Source organism: Sturnus vulgaris, chromosome 1, assembly GCF_052056855.1.
Source record: "Sturnus vulgaris isolate bStuVul1 chromosome 1, bStuVul1.hap1, whole genome shotgun sequence".
In the NCBI taxonomy this organism is placed as follows: domain Eukaryota; kingdom Metazoa; phylum Chordata; class Aves; order Passeriformes; family Sturnidae; genus Sturnus; species Sturnus vulgaris.
The window spans coordinates 139,172,261-139,189,093 of NC_142243.1; the positions used below are offsets into that span (position 1 = coordinate 139,172,261).

Sequence of the window (16,833 nt, forward strand, 5' to 3'; positions counted from 1 at the left end):
ACTGGTTCTGGCTTCTTCCTCTTTCAGCTGTGTCCAAAATAAGAGGATCTGCAGATGGTATGGAGGACAATCAATATATGTTTCTGCTGATACACTGTTGGTCAAGTAATCAGCAATCTGCATTTTTCCACAGGCCACTGCAAGTCCACTAGCAAAACAATCTAATTCTTTTCACCCCTGTTTCCTAATCTATTAAACAGGAAAATCATATTTGCTTTACTTCATTAAGTTTCTTTGGATCTACAGATATGTCCTAGGGTGATGTTATGGTGTTTCTATCTCCAATCGTGTGTCCTGATTATGTTTGGTATTATGTCCTGTGCTTCCAGGACTGAGTCTGAGAGTGAAGCTTTGTTTTGTCTTGTTATCAGCCGGCTCACCTCCCCCATGGTCTATGTTTAGGAGAGGTTTTAGCTCGGCTTGCTTGCTTGCTTGCTTGCTTGCCTGCTTGCTTGCCTGCTTGCTCGCTTCTGCCTTTTTCTTTCCTTCGCTTTGCCCTTGCTTTCTGCTTATTAGTTAGTTCAGCTAGGCAGTCCAACTTTTTCCCTGGACTGTTTTCTCTTCCACCCCGTCCCCTCCCTCTCCTGGATACCATCTGAACGGACGGGGACCTGGGAACCCCAAGAAACACCGGGAGGCTACACTTTGTCACCTGCAGCAGTCATCCCCAGCGCCAGAGACTGATAACTGCGCGACCACTCGCCAGAGAGACTGAGTTTGTCATCCCTTCAGAACGGTGAAAGAGTTTTTTGTCAGCTGGTGTTGTTTTTTCCCCTGTGCTGGGGAGTGTCTTGCTTGTTAAATAAACAGGTTTTTTCTCCCACTCTTCTCCAAGGAAATTCTTCCCGAACCCGGTGGGGTGGGGGGGGGAGGAGTCGTGGGGTTTGCTGTCTGGGGGCTCCTCCTGGAGGTTTTCCCCCAAATTTGGCCGAAACCAGGACAAGATAAAAAGTATGTGATCGCAACAGGAATGTGAAAAGGAAAATGGAAAAGAAATACTGGAAAACTTAACTGAGTGGCTTCAAACCTCTGGAATTGTTTGAGTCTGATTTTCAGCTCTGATTCAAGTGATAGACTCTTTTATTTCACCACCTGTTGTTTAAGTCTACTTAAAATCCTAGTTTTGCAAACATGTGCCAGTGCTAAGCACTACAGTCTGTTTTGAAACCCAAGATGCCTTTCCTCAGCTGTGCAACATTTTATTTTGTTGAACCCTTCCTGAGCAAAGAGCAAAAACAATTGCCCTAAATGGAGAAAAGTAAGGGATTTTAAAACAAATTTGCTCTTCAAACTTTTAACATAATAGTATAAGGAGGAATGGTGGGCTGAGGGACTGTGATGGGGGAGTTGACAAGGGCACTTTCACAGAGCCTTACAGAAGGGTTTGCTATTATTTCTCTCACTAAGGCATTTAGATAGCCAGTGAGACAGGAAAGTGCACTCTCCAGGTGCTGAATTGGTAGGGCTTCATCTGCACTGCTCAAAACAGCTATTTCCACCAGTCTTTGATTTAACCGTGAAGGAGTTTTTTTCAGAGGAGAATCTACATTGAGGAAAGAGTGATAGATCGGTGACACTGTGTGTGTTGTGTGTGACTGGTCTCATTAAGAAGCAATTTGTGTTGTGATCATTTTATTCTTGCTCTGCTGCAATTCAAAAAAATACTTGAAAGGACTCAGGAGTGATGACAGCTGTAGCGATAGAGGTTTTGAACAGAATTTTCCATTAAGTGAAAAAAGCCCCTACTTTCTTCCCCTGCTATTTTCAACAGCTGGGATACATTTGTTTCTGTAAAGCCCAGAAGGGACTATTACAGCTCCTTGCAAAGCAGGAGGCAGGGGTAAATCGCCGATACTTTCACAACGGCATGGCACTCAGAATTTTAAAAATCAGTGCAATTTTGTTGCCAGTCAGCTCTCCTTTGTTTGCCAGTGTGGATCAATGGGATCGATGCTGTCATGACAGCTGTCTGAGAGCAGGGAGAGAGAGGAGAGAGAAGCAGAAAAGCTTCCCAAACCCCTCTCGTTTAACTCGTGCTGCTGTCCCCAGCCTCGGGGAGCTGCGGCTCCTCCTGGAGCCGGTGGGGCTGGAATCGCGGGGCTGGAATGGTGGGGCTGGAATCGCGGGGCTGCGGGAATCGCGGGGCTGGAGCAACTCCGCCCGGGCGGTGCTCGGCAGCTGGCAGGAAACTCCCACCTCCACAGGCTGGGGTTTCATCAGTGCCTCCTCAGTCCAGCTGGGACAAAACAGCCTTTTAGCCTGTGCGAGTGAGCTGGAGTCTCAGAGGGATTAACCCACCTGATAGCTGGCTTTACAAAGACTGAAAGTCCAGGTGCTTTAGGAGTGGAGGACGGTGCAGGAATGGGACTGTGACCACATGGAGAACGTGTTCTGGGGCTGCAGATCACGCCCAGTCCGCTCCACTGACCCTTTGCAGGGGACCATGGAGAGCAGGTGCTGAGACAGAGGGCTGGCAGGAGCAGCAGTGGGCTGGTGGAGATGGAGAATGGCACAGGAGACGAGCAGAACCAGACTGGGCTGCCACTGTCAAGCCAGGAGATCATCACAGCTGAATATCAAGTGGTTACCATCCTCTTGGTCCTCCTCATCTGCGGGCTGGGCATCGTGGGCAACATCATGGTGGTTTTGGTGGTCCTCAGAACCAAGCACATGAGAACTCCCACTAACTGCTACCTGGTGAGCCTGGCCGTGGCAGATCTCATGGTGCTCGTGGCTGCAGGGCTCCCCAATATCACAGAGAGCCTCTACAGATCCTGGGTGTATGGCTACGTGGGGTGTCTCTGCATCACTTATCTCCAGTACCTGGGAATCAACGCTTCTTCTTTTTCCATCGCTGCCTTCACCATTGAGAGGTACATTGCCATCTGCCACCCAATCAAAGCTCAATTCCTATGCACTTTTTCAAGAGCCAAAAAGATCATTATTTTTGTTTGGGCTTTCACCTCCATATACTGTATGCTCTGGTTTTTCTTGCTAGACCTTAATACAGTAGCCTACAAAGAGACTACTGTTGTGTCCTGTGGCTACAAGGTCTCCAGGAGCTATTACTCTCCTATCTACATGATGGACTTCGGCATATTTTACGTTGTGCCAATGGTACTGGCGACTGTCCTCTATGGCCTGATTGCTAGAATACTGTTCCTGAACCCCATCCCTTCAGACCCAAAAGAAAACTCTAAGACCTGGAGGAATGATGTGGCTCACCAAAGCAAGCCTGTGAATTGCAAGATGCCTAACAGGAGTTTCAATAGCACTATTGCTTCTCGAAGGCAGGTAGGAACAACTATTTGAAATGGCTGTCTGAAACCTAAACCACTTGTTTTAAAGCTCACTTGTCTGAAGCTGTGGAAAGAGGTAAAATATATTCTTCCTTTCTTTTTCCTAAGTAGTCAAGTTTAAAATCAGTGATACACATATACATAAAAATACATATTTTTTCTTGCCTGTACATTATTATCTACTGCAAGGACCAAAAAAAAGAGAGTATTTTATTTCCTATATCAGAAAGCAATTAGGAAGTGTCAATTACGAATGAAACATTTTTAACTATAATTTCTTTATATTACAGCTTGTTAGTAATCTTTTCAAATATACAAAGTGACTCTTGACATATTTTTGAGATTTGAAGGGAAGGAACTAGCCTGGGAGTTTGGGAGACTTGAGGTTGAGTCCCAGCTAAGGCACTATGTCAATCAGCAAATGTAGTCAAGCTGTAAATTTTCCTGTCTCTAACTCTCCTGTGTAAAGTCTGTTTAAGGAAGTCTGTATATAAATTGCTTTGTAAATGTTAAAATCTTTGTTACTCTGTCTCTCATAAAATATTTTTATGTATTGGTGGCTCAAAATTAATTTGACTAGTTTCTTTTTATATTGTTGAATATGTATGGTGCTGTGTGTAATAATACCAGTGGAAAATAGTTAGTAGGTTAATTGCTGGCTATTTGCAGTTAACCACATGATGTGCAGCAGGTACCACAGCTGGTGCAGTGATGGGAAACACAGGGTGCATCCTTTGCAGCTGACTCTGGGGATATTCTTTTTATTCTTTATGTTCTTCTTATTTTGCATCAATTGCTAATGTTTATGAGCGGGATCATGTTCTTTTTTCACAGAGATGGCAAAGACCTCGAAAGTTAACTGAGCTATCTTCAAGAGCACCAAGCCCTCAGAGAGCATAGAGCTATGCTGGGAAACACAACAGAAATATGAGGGATAGGTTATATTTAATTATGTTGCCAATTATAGTTAATGGTCAGATAGGAAGTGTTTAATGTTGGTTTTCATTGTCCATTAATTAGTAGAAGAAGATAATCTGCTCTTCAAGTTCTCAATATCACTTTATGCTTGATTACATGTGCTTAGTATCACCTGAAAAAGGCAAATTTTTTACATGGAACACTGATGAATATGGACACTTATATTATGAAATCAAAAAGTGAAGATTATAATGTGATATCTTTTATGTCTTGTAAAGACCACAAGACTTTCTCTAAAATCCTAAGCAACCTGATAACTTATATTGAGGCTGCTTTAAGTAAAGCTAGAATTTGTTTATAGTACAACACAGGGAGCAAAGCAAGGACAGTGTGGCATAATTAGTAATATTTTTTGTATAACAGCAGCATGCAAAAGATGGGCAGTGGTATAAAATGAGAAAAAAACAAGTACATATTCAAAAAAATTTAGAATCTCAACAGTTAGTAAGACACAAAAGAGAAAATGTCCTGCCATGCTGACAAGGACCTGTATAGCTGACAATACAGTCTGGCCTGACAGTGAGTCCTGCTGAAATGTGAAACTCTGTCTTCTCAGATCTGTGGTTGCATTACAGGGATTGAGTAATATATCCAGCATGTGATCTGTAGAAAAGATGACTGAAAATGTACCTACTTCTGTAGCAGTTCTCATATTTATCCTAGAATATTTCTAAAATATTAAATATATGTATGTTTCTGTAGGGGGGTTGGGTCTAGCTGAGAATGGGGGAGAAAAAAGGAAGTGCTCCTATTCTTCATGATCCAAGACAAGGACAGGCAGACAAACTATCAGTTATTGTCATGGACAGTGCAGACTTGATGAAAATTAATATTGCTAATTTATTGCCCACTGTTATAGCCACAAGTTACTCTAAGTCCCTTCCCTGCTGCAACCAGCAGTGTGGGGCCAGAGTGCAGCAGTCAGGTTGCAGAGGTTGGTCTCTTGTCACTCCTTCCTTCTCACCTTTTTTCTCTGTTTCAGTATGGTTCCTGCAGCCCACTGATCCCAGTTTTGTTCTTTTCCATTCATAACATGAATACTGAATTACGTATTTGCATGTAGGTTTCATACTTCCCCCAAAGGAATTCCTACTTTCCTCAGATATCAAGGGGACTAAGAAAAATAAATGCAGCCTTACATAGCAAATATGTTGGTTTATACCTGAAATGGAATCCAGCTCACTTAACAGTATGTGTATGTCACAAAGTTAGTTGATTAGTCCAACCAAATCATCTAGGTCATCGTGGCTGTCATGGTCAGTTATAACAGATAGATTGCCCCTTAGAGAAATCCTCTCTTGGAGTTGCAGCCTGTGATGATGTGCTCACCAGAGAAATCCCTCTGTTCTCTCACAGCAGACAAGCACAGATTCCAGCTTGCAGTGCAAGATAAGTTTTGCACGGCTTACATGAAATCCTCAATCTTATCATTTGGTTTCACTTGTGCTGTTAGTATATCTGCTGTTAGTATATCAAGACATTAATCCTTCTATTTATTTAATCCTCCTCCCCCTCATTGCACATTTCTTTTTGATTATGAAATCATGGACTGGGATATACAATCTCTGTGGGTTGCAATGAACATGACCAAGCACAAGAAGAAAGATGTTATTACATGGCTTTAAAACACCAGAGTGACTATTGCTTTTACAATCAGTGTAAGAAAGATTAATACTCAAAGAAGAAGGAAGCAATGCTAAACTGCTTGTACCAGGATAATCAAAATATTTAATAAAAACACTTCCTTAGAATTTTTGGAACAGGAAGGAAATGAGGATTACTATTTCAGAATTAAAATATTGGGACTCTGTTTAGTAAAATGTATTTTAAATATTTTTTAGAACATCCTCAGAAATAAAAAGATAGAGCTTGAAGAATGTTTATATGCAGCCAGGACCATATTCAATCTCAAGCACTTTGCTATCATTCAAACTACACTTGAAATTTGGACTGAGATGAAATTGCTCAAAGTCTTTTCACCGTATTTTCACTCTCCCTAACTAAGAATAATTTGTACGCTGAGCACAGGACATACAGTGCACATCCACAAGAAAAGAGCAATCAGTGTATGCTTGCCTTTACCCGAGCAGTGAATTAAGGATGTAGTGCTGCTGCTTTCAGGGAGCTTTGGTGTATGCTTACAGGTAATAAAAAATATGTTCTTTTAAAATTTGTCTTCTTAGCACTCCACTGGCGTCAAACAGTTATCCTCCTCCCAATATATATTTAATTATGTTTCAAATTGAGTGATTTAGAAAAGCATATGGCATTTTACTTAAAGAGGATCAAACTGTCTTCTAAACAATTTATTTTTGGTAGGGATAAGCATGCAGCTTTGACCTCAGTCATGTATTTAGATCATGGGTTCACGTATAAAGCAAATTGAGGTGAATTTTTGTCAGAAGCCCTGAGTGGTGCCTCACCCTGCAGTGGAGTGACAAAGTAAGGCTTGCCAGAGCTGCTGTCATTGGCACAGGGGTCATGGTCTGAGGTAGCTGGGCATGAAGAACCACTCCAGAGCCAGCTTTAGAAGATTTACCAATGAGCAAATAGCTACCTGAACTCGGGGCCTCATTGTGTGTCTCAGAGACAGCCACAACTGGCCAGATGGATCAGGAAACTTACTTTCTGACAGGCAATAGAGATCTTGTGAGAGAATTGGGGTTTTTGGCAGCTTTGGAAGGATATGTACTGCAGACAGTTTAAGATTATAGTGAATTCTCCTCATTGTCCTGCATGGACTGAACCACCAAGAGATGCCACCCATGGGTTCTGCCTCTTCTCTTGCACTGAAAGTAGACTCAGTGGAGACATATGAGTACATGAGTTGGTTCATTGACCTGAGAAAAATGAAAAACAGCTCTACAGAATGCTTAGTTTCCAGTAGCAGAAGCTTATGGTGTTAGAAAGACAATGCAAATACCAATATACACAAATTCAGCTAAAAACTTTCTTAGTACATATATACATGCAAACATTCATATACTATATATATGTGTGTACATATATATATATATTTGCAGTATATGGGATACAGTCATTTGAGGAGTAACAGTCTTTTTTCATTGCTGTACAGTGTTAATTGTGTGACTCTGAATTATCCCCTTCTTGACAGTAAGAATAATTTGCTTCTAGTCCAGATTCAAGCTGATAGCTGCAACACTGCAAATGATCATCTGAGCAATTTTTCCTGAAAGAAATGTAAATTGCCAGTGACTGGTAGGTACTATAATAGAGTGCCCTGCTGAGCTTCTGGTAGCAAAATACTCTGATGCTTTGTAGGCTGCCATGCACTGAATGTCTGAGCTGATGGAATCCATCTGTTGGTTTGGCTCTGTCCCATTGTTCACCCAGGCTCCACAAGTGGTGGCTTTCTTCCTTTAAATATGGATTATTTTCTACAGTGAATGATTGTTCTCCACTGAATGGATTTGCTGTTTGGAGGCACAGGTGGAGCTGAACTGGAGGGATGAGAGCCAGAGTGGGTCAGTCCTGGATCAACTCTCTCCTTGCCACCATGTTCACAGGAATGGCCCTTTCAGAATTAGAGATAAGGAGAGATCATATTTTGAGTTACCTGGAGCATTCACATTTGTATTTTGCTCTACTACAATGACTGTGCACAGAAAATTAGGAAAAAAATAGTCTAGAAGTCATAAGGAAATGTATTAGTCAAGTGACAAAAAAGGAGATAGTATTTCTCAGTCCTATTTTTTACTTCTGCTGAACACAGCTGTAAAGGGTGAGGGGAGGAGAACTATAAGATAGAATTCCAGCCTTTGAATATGTACATTTAAAGACTGATAAAGAGATAAAATACATCAATTTGTAGAGTAACTTTGATTTTCGTCACATTCTTTATTATAATACCTATAACAACCAAACAAATTGGCTTAAAAGTGTGTCTTTCTAGATAGATAGAGAAAATACATTCATTAGGCAATGTGATGGCAGGTTTCTATACAATGAGCTTATCTGGTCAGAAGACAGGAGAATTATATACTCATAACTTCAAATTAAATCCCACTTCTAAAACAAGCATGTGTTTGTGAGTGATCTTGGTGGAATTATCTCCTCTTGAAACTCTTATCAATCTACAGTCAAAAGAAGCAGTTGTAGCTCACCAAAATGTGTGCCAATACTCTCTATTTCACACAGTTAACCAAGTTATCTCCTGACTTCCATGAGGCTGTGCCACCGTATCATCCCATGTCACATTTCTGTCTACTTTCTACTTTCTTTATTAATATCTTTTAAACTTTCTTTAATGTAGAAGCTATTGAATACTGTCTACACTAGAATTAAATTATTTACAAAAAAAAGACTCGTTATAAAGTGGGTTTAAATAATGTTTTGTTATTTCTTATTCACTTCATTGCAGCTATCCTGGGTATTCCCAAACGTTGTTCTTTTCTTTTTTCAAAAGAAAATTGCATAATAGAAAAAAGTTCTTATAACAACCAAATTTCATTGATAATCCTTTATTTCCTGGCTCTGTAAACTTTATTTGACTTTTCAGAGTGAACATCAAATAATGAAGATCTAATTAAATATTGAGGATTTGAGGAATTGAAATTAATTTAATTGTTCAAATTTTTCCCTTACTTTTTGCTTTGGGAAATTGTTTTAGGTTGACTGTTAAACCAGATAACTTAAAAAGGCTTCATGTTCAATTACTATACAGGCTATACTAGTCTAAAGGAAGAGATCTAATGTGTTTGGAAAAAAATACTTTCTATCCTTTTTTTCCCGTTTGAATCAACATCCTCTTCCAGCATAAGTGGAAATGTCTAAGGTCTACAACAGTTATCTTACTGGGGTATCATCTGGAAAGAGTAATTTAACAACAACTAGGAAGAATTTGAAGCCAAGATTTTTGTATTTCCAACTGTAGAAAACCTCTCTGAATCAAATATTCATCAGAAATTCCTGCTGAAGGATATGTCCAGAGTTTTGGTTTGGCCCTAGAGGTGTAAGAATGAACATGTTCATTCCAAGGGGAGCACTGACCTTGTGCCCCTCTTGTGTCTCCCTGTGTTCCCTCAGGTGACCAAGATGCTGGCCGTGGTTGTGATCCTATTTGCATTCCTATGGATGCCCTACCGCACCCTGGTTGTGGTCAATTCCTTTCTCTCCAGGCCCTTCCAAGAAAACTGGTTCCTGCTATTTTGCAGGATCTGTATTTATTTAAATAGTGCCATCAATCCTGTAATTTATAATCTCATGTCCCAGAAATTCAGAGCAGCCTTCAGGAAACTGTGCAACTACCAGCAGAAACAGGAGAAGAAACCTGCCAGTTACAGCATGGCCCTAAATTATAACATCATCAAGGATTCTGATCATTTCAGCACTGAGCTGGAAGATATTACCAACACCTACCTGTCCTCTGCAAAATTGTCCATTGGTGATACCTGTTTGTCATCCAAGGTAACAGTTAATACATTTCAGTGTCTGCTGTGGGGTCCTCCAGGAGCAGGGCATGTTGCTGGGCATGGGGCTGTGCTGGGGCAGCTTTCAGCACCACAGAGGGCTGGGACAGGCTGACAGGGACAGGCTGACAGGGACAGGCTGACAGTGACAAGCCATGCACCAAGCAGGGCAGGCAGGGAGGGAGGGACAGCTGCCCAGCTGTGGAAGTTGTTTTCCAAGTGCCTTGTGCCAAGCCTGATGGGACTTGGAGGATCTAAAGCATGGGGAAGGATGGGGAGAAACAATCAGATTAAACCTTTTCTGAGGAACAGTGGGCTCTAGTGGAGCATCAGAAAGGGGTTCTCAGGCGTGGTGCCTCATGTACACATGTGGAAGGAGGGTGATGTTGGTGTCTGGGCTCAGTGATTCCTCTGGGCATGCTCTGGCTGCTTGCAGGGAGGGCAGTGGGGATTTTCTTGCCTTCCCCTTTGACTCCAGCTGGGGTTAACTAGCCTGGTGCTACCACAGAGCTGGTGCTGAGGAGAGGCTGTCCCACACACCAGCACTCTCGTCCTGAGACTGCTGAAAGCCCCCTGTGCTACCTGCAAGCATCCCTGTGTGTAGCACATCTCTTTGACCCTTCAGTTCTCTTGATGATGCTCTTTACTATTTACATGCTGCTTTTTTATACAATACTACCTAAATGCTGCTTGTGAACTCATATATTTTAGATCCTAAAAATATAGCTGATCTACAAAGTGGCTTAGTTTTCATTTGGTTTTGCAGATGATATGAGAATGTAAAATATTTTTTCTCTGTTTGCTTCTTCTCTCCTCATTTTCAGGCCTGAGGCCCAACTTTTTCTGTGTATGCAGCCATATGAGACGTTTGGATGCTCTGCTCCCACCAATTGTGTGAATTGTGAGGACCTTTCTGCTCACAGAATTGCAGAAGCTACAATAATTCTTTACATAACTGCATCTGCTCTACAAGGAAATGCAGCATCTTGGGGAGTGAAAAGAGTATATTATTGAGGCTAACTGAATGAAATAGTTAACACAAGCAGACTTTAAGCAGGTGAGTTGGCTTCAGTAGAATACCTAAATCCTTCTTCCCATTAACTGAAGAGTTGTCTGTGATCTCAGAATGAGCAAGGCTTGCCAGGACATTCCATGGACACAGAGTGGGCAGTGAGGAGAGGAGCTGCTCTAATGTGTGCCTGTGCTGGGCAGTGGCCAGGGGACCTTCCAACAGCAGCCAAAATTGCTGCTAATAGCAGAAATTACCTGCCAGTGACTCCCTCATCCCAATTCCATGCAAATCTCATTGCAGTCATCACAGCAGGCTTCAACAAACAGGTATCTGATGGCAAATAGCACAAAATCTTTATTTTCTTTGGTTCCTTTTTACCTTGAGCGGCATGAAATAGGAAGACCATTCAATGAATTTGCAGCAGGGAGCAAACAAATTAAAAAGCGAGTAAGAAGGATTTTAATTATCTTATTTTCTTCAGCAATTGGGTTTATAGATGTACCACTTTAAATGTAAGTCCCAGCTATTACTGAATCCTGTTGGAACTTGACAAATATTGAAGAGTATGCAGCAGGCTTTTACCAGCTCCTTTTATCTTGGTTCAATACCAATTATGTCTAAGAGTGCTAGAAGGGTTTTAGAGTTTAATATTGATAATATCTGGGGAAAAGAGCAAAATTCAGAGAAAAATGACACTTTAAAAATATTTTGTCTCAAACTTTATCTGTTAGAATACTTTAGGACATAAAGTGTTGTCAGAAGAGAAATCATCATGTCTTTTTACTTGGCAGCACAGCCCCTTCCCTGCTCTTCCCACACAGGCCCATGATAAGCAGCCTGGGGCCATAGTCTCCCTGATGTAGCTGCAGACAAAATATCATGTATTGCTTTGGCTTTGCTCTAGACCAGCTCTTGTTCTTGCTAGAAGTACATTTTCTCACTTCAGTGCAGCAGAAGCTCAGGAAAGTGCCTGTGTAGTCCTGTTTGTCATTAACATTTTGCACATCTTTTGTACATGACATTTAAAAACCTGTAAAAAGCCCAATTCACGGAATCTTAGAATAGGCTGATTTGGAAGGGACCCAGAAGGATCATCAAGTCCAGGTCCCAGCCCTGCACAGCCCCATCCCCAAGAGTCACAAACCTGCCCAGTGTGGGTGAAAGAGGTAGCCTCTACAGTATTGTGAGGCTTTCCTATCCAGTATTCTTTGGCTACACAGCTGCTTCCCTAATTCAAGCCACTTTCACTAATATTCAACTATGTTTGCAAACTTAAAGAGAACTAAAAACACCCTGATAGGCCTCAGATTTTAATCTTAAAACCGTGAACCTGTGTCTGCTGCCTCCAAGGAACTCTGTTGGGCATTCTCTAAATGGCAAGGAGGAAGCAAACAAATTTCCCTGAGAGGTTGTGGAATCTCCCTCGCTGGACATATTCAAGAACCATCTGGACTCAGTCCTGTGCCATGTGCCCTGGGATGACCCTGCTTGAGCAGGAAGGTTAGACCAGATGATCCACTGTGGTTCCTTCCAACCTTACTCACTCTGTGATTCTGGGATTTTGCAGTCTGTATCCTGCTCTGCTTCCTTGCTTTAACTCCTGTTTTACTTTTGAGAGCTCCACAGGCACTTTCCAGCTTGGCAGAGTGATGGCAGGGCATGGAAGGGACCAACAGCAAGGAGGTTTTAACCATCAGTGTAGGTGTTGACAGAATTCCAGAAGCTGGCAGAGCTTTGTCTGGAGCAGAGCCAGCAGCAGGACCCATGCAGGCCAGGTTGCAATCTTTCCCAAATTCTCTGCATTTCCCAGCTTGCCAGGCTGGCTGTCTGAGCAGCACAGGCCACCAGGCAGGCACATGCAGTGGGATCTATTTCTGTGCAGATGTCTGAACCCCCACAGGACAGGAAGGGCAATGTCCAGACTGCTTTTGAAATAATAAGGAAAAACTAAAATGACAGTCATGTGTCAGCCAAGTAAGCAAAGTTGGCTAGGGCTCAAGAGTCAGAGAGAAGGATACCAATGTATTCTCAAATTAGTACCTAGCAAGTACTGAATTTGTCATGAATACAATTGTATTGTATACATTGTCATCAAAATAGTCTGTAGCTGTGACATGCACTTTGGGCAAACCTTTCCTCTGTAGAGCTTGATGTGAAAATACCGAGTTCCACAGCATTTTACTGCTTGCACTTTCTTAAAGCTACACTTTGCCATGATAAGGGAAAGTCAAGGAGAGATACCACAACCTGTTTAACATTTTCTCCAAAGCACCGGACGCAGAGAAATTAATTTATCCGTGAACCTTACACAGGAATTTACGGTTGCTTAGCCAAGAGACATTCTAAGTAAAGTTCCTGTGTCTGACTGAGACAAGTCTTTGTCTGACTTTGCAAGTGGTGCTGGCTTCATCGGAAGAGTTTGCAGCTTCTGGGAGCTGATTCCTGCTCTGAGCTGGAGGGAGAGGCTGTGGAGGAGCTGTGGAGCTGATGCCTGGAATTCCTTTTGCTCTTCACATGCTGTTTTCAGCCAGGCGTCTATTCAGTGCTTTTAGAGAAGGCTCCACTTTCCAGAATTTCTCAAGAGGTGCTAGAACTAGTTGCTTTTCTTACTTAAAAAGCAAGATGTGCAGGACTAGAAGCAGGCAAAGAGAGCATTCCATGGAAACCTGTCTGTCTGGTGAGGAGCACAACTGGCTGGGTTAAAACTGCTTGTATAATAGCAGTAATACAAACTTACACTTTTAACTCAATGCTTTCAGAACACAGACTGAATTACAGCTTTTATAGACCAACAGTACCAGAAGTGAATTCTCTCCTTTATTTGCCTTTTTGTTAAAAAAGTAACTGTCTGCTTTCTCAGCCTCTGCTCTACCAGATGCTCAGGTGAGATACTTAAGCTCATATTCTTCATCAAGGGCTAAAATCTATGTAAGTGACTTTTCATCTACCATCACCAGGAATAACAAAAATGAAAATAAATTATTTCTTTCTGATATTTATTTGAGCAAAAATACTATGATTGCAAAATTGTGTGCAAAACTGCTTTATTTGAAATTGCATATTTAAATTAAGGTGTGATTTTAACTGAAAATGTGATATGACTGTATCTTTATAGATGTTAGTTGTGAAATCCATGCTAATTTTATATACAGATACAAAAGTTTTTCAGACATAGTGCTAATGTGACTGTTTCTGTTTGTCCTTCTGTTTAGAACAGCAATCAATCATTTGTCTTGTAGTCAGATGTTGTAAATCATATATTTGAGCATGTATTTTTAAAAAAAAGTTTTGTGGTTTTAAATTTATTGATAATTATATCAATTTTTTTTTTGCTAGAAGTGAGAGTGGCTGGATGTCAACTACTGACTGCAGTAATATAACTATCTTCATATATTTATTTTGTTGATAGCAAATTCTTTTGCAACATTTAGTCTGAAAGAATTGTCTGCTTGGTCGCAATATTGAAATCCATGCCTATACCTTTATTAACATCTTTCATGTAAAGGATTGCATTCTTATTGGACTTTTATTTAGAAATTTATCCAGAATGTAACAGAAGAGGTGCTGCTTTTGCATCTGGCTTGGGGAGCTGCGCTGCTTCCTTTCTGAAATGCTGGGATTTCAGAACCTTCAGTGAAGGTAAACTGTGCAGCTGAGAAAGGTCAGGTGTATTTGTAACACACTTTGGTTTAAATTATCACATGACCTCCCCGAGTTCAGAGTAAAGGATATATCAAAGAAGCTCCAATGTGCTGTAAAAGAGTTTATGATGCTCCTGTGGAAATGGATGACACAAGTGAAATGATAAAGATCTCATTAGCATCCCTTCCAAAACAATTACCCAGCGAAATGGACTGAAGGACTGATTCTGTTTCAGGAACTGCTGCAGCACCTCCCCAGCTAACAGTGAAGGCTTGGGTCAGTCACTTTGGAAGTTGACGATTTTGTTTGTTTTAAAAAGCTATTCTAAAAATAAATAAATACATACATACATAAATACATAAATCACATACACACTCACAGCTCCCAGATCTGGGCACTGTTGCCCTGGAAAAAAAAACATTATTACAAGAATGTGAAAAGATAAATTGTTCTTTCGACAGTGCTGCCTGTGTTTATAAATTTCTTCACTATGTGTGTTTCTTTTGTTGCAAAAGTTGTTTCTTTTGCTACAAATTGCAGTGAAATTTAAAAATTATCTTTCTATATTTTATATCTTCTTCAGACAGAATTGCTTCTTTGCTCTTTTGTTCTTTTCATGTTTTGTCATGATTCTTTCATTACTCCTGGGATACAGTGGTACAGCAAGTGCCAGTGAATTGGCTCAGTCAAAGTGATTTGGACTCCTGAATTCATTAATTTGGGAGCTGAATCTTGGAAATTTGAATTCTAACAAACTATGTAAGAGCAACTGGTTAACAGGGAATTTCTTCTTCATCTAACAAGAGGAATTCTGGTTTCATTCTGTCACTTCATGTGGTTTTTATATTTGTTTATTATAAATATTGTGAAATTGCTCAGAGAAATGTACTATTGATAAATGTAGAACAATTTTGTTCAAAATAAGCATTTAGTACTTCTTGGATGCCTGCTACTGTGGGGATTAATTTGTAATGGATTTTTGTTGTTACTCTAATAAAATGTTGAGCAAGATAATTATACTGCAGCTTAAATTTTTTAACAACCACTTGAATACACATCTTTTGTCTTGCTGTTGTTGGAAATGGACAGAAAATGTAACAACATCTTTTTTCATCTGTAGGGGAATGAGATACCAAAAAATGCAGTCTCTTTTTCCTGAAGGAAGAGCAGTGTGCCAGTAATCTAGCAGTAGTTACAGTGCTTAAATGGGAGGGGATTTATATAAATCCTTGTCTCTGTTACAAGGATTATTTATATATTTTACATTGGATAGCATTAAACAAAATAAACAAACAAATCATAAAGGAGGAAAACGCCCTCATCCTGGGAATAGGGGCAGAGACCAGAAGCCACTTTGTTCCTTGGTACAGGAATCAGCATTGCTGGTTCCTGTACTCCATGGGAACTGCTGGGCTTTTCTGGTGATGTCAGCCACTTTCCTGGAGTCCAGTTTAAGAGGATGAGTGGAATTACTTGATCTGCTCTGATTTCCCTCAAGGTAATGCACTGGAAACACAGTCTCCTGAGGATCAGGATATACAGAAAAGCTAAACTCACTAGAGCTAGACTAAAGCCCAATTAATGCCTTTCGTTTCTTAGGTAAATGCTCTACAATTAGTCATAAAGACAGAGGGCTCAATTTCCAGTCAGGTCTTGCTGACTTTTGTGAATCCCAGGCAGAGATTCTTAATCTTTTTGTTTGTACCCAACTCACATTGTCTGCATGGGGCACGATAACCCCATGCACTGGCAGGTGGTGGGGGCTGCAGATTGACCACAAGGCAGCAAAAGCCAGGAGCCTCCTGGGCTATACCAGACAGAACACTGTCAGCAGGCCAGGGAAGGGCATCCTTCCCCTCTGCTCAGCCCTGGTGAAGTACATCTGGGATACTGTGCTGGGACCTCTCAGTCCCTGAGAGACATGGACATGCTGGGATGAGTCCAGTGCAGGTCCACAGAGGTGATGAAGGCACTGCAGCATCTGACATATGAGAAGAGGCTGAGGGAGTTGGGATTTTTCAACCTGGAGAAGAGCAGGTTCAGGGAATCTTACCAGCATGTATTAATATCTGATAGACAGAAGCTCCAAGGCTCTTTTTAGTGATGCTCAGTGACAGGGCACAAATTGAAATACAGCAAATTTCACTTAAACATTAGGTAAAAGCCTTTTACTGTGAGTGTGGTCAAACACTGGAATAGATGTCCCAGAGATGTTATCAAGTCAAGCTTAAGCTCCTCCTTTGAAACTTGACTCTTTCAGCTTTCTCTAACAGATCTAGATTTTATCATCTGTTTATTTTCTACCACTAAGATGAGCTAGTTGTTTGGTGAACATGCATAATTGTCCTATTCTTCCTGCATTTCTCTCTTACTGCAAGTGAAAGAGATAATTTTTCTGCTTGTTGTGAGAGTTTCTATGAAGTTTATAATACGTGTGCTCTTATTGATGGTTTGATGTATAGAGTTAAGCAGG

The 16,833-nt window shown here is 41.0% G+C and overlaps 1 protein-coding gene across 2 annotated transcripts; it reads left to right on the forward strand.

The window, feature by feature from the left end:
• Positions 1 to 2,168: 2,168 nt before the first annotated feature.
• On the forward strand, positions 2,169 to 15,374 carry TRHR (thyrotropin releasing hormone receptor). 2 transcript variants are annotated; one of them, XM_088178384.1, is made up of 3 exons: positions 2,169 to 3,294; positions 9,324 to 9,704; positions 10,531 to 15,374. In XM_088178384.1, exons 1-3 carry the CDS (start codon positions 2,500 to 2,502, stop codon positions 10,534 to 10,536), a joined length of 1,182 nt encoding a protein of 393 aa, XP_088034510.1. In that variant the 5' UTR covers positions 2,169 to 2,499; the 3' UTR covers positions 10,537 to 15,374. The 2 variants fall into 2 exon arrangements, with proteins under 2 accessions (XP_088034510.1, XP_088034517.1); XM_088178391.1 differs by having other exon boundaries at positions 9,510 to 9,704.
• Positions 15,375 to 16,833: the final 1,459 nt, after the last annotated feature.

Bases quoted from the DNA above. Each gene is read 5' to 3' on its own strand.
- TRHR (XM_088178384.1), top strand. From the start codon at position 2,500: ATGGAGAATGGCACAGGAGACGAGCAGAACCAGACTGGGCTGCCACTG. The intron at 3,295-9,323 runs GTAGGAACAACT...GTGTTCCCTCAG, and splicing joins CTATTGCTTCTCGAAGGCAG to GTGACCAAGATGCTGGCCGT.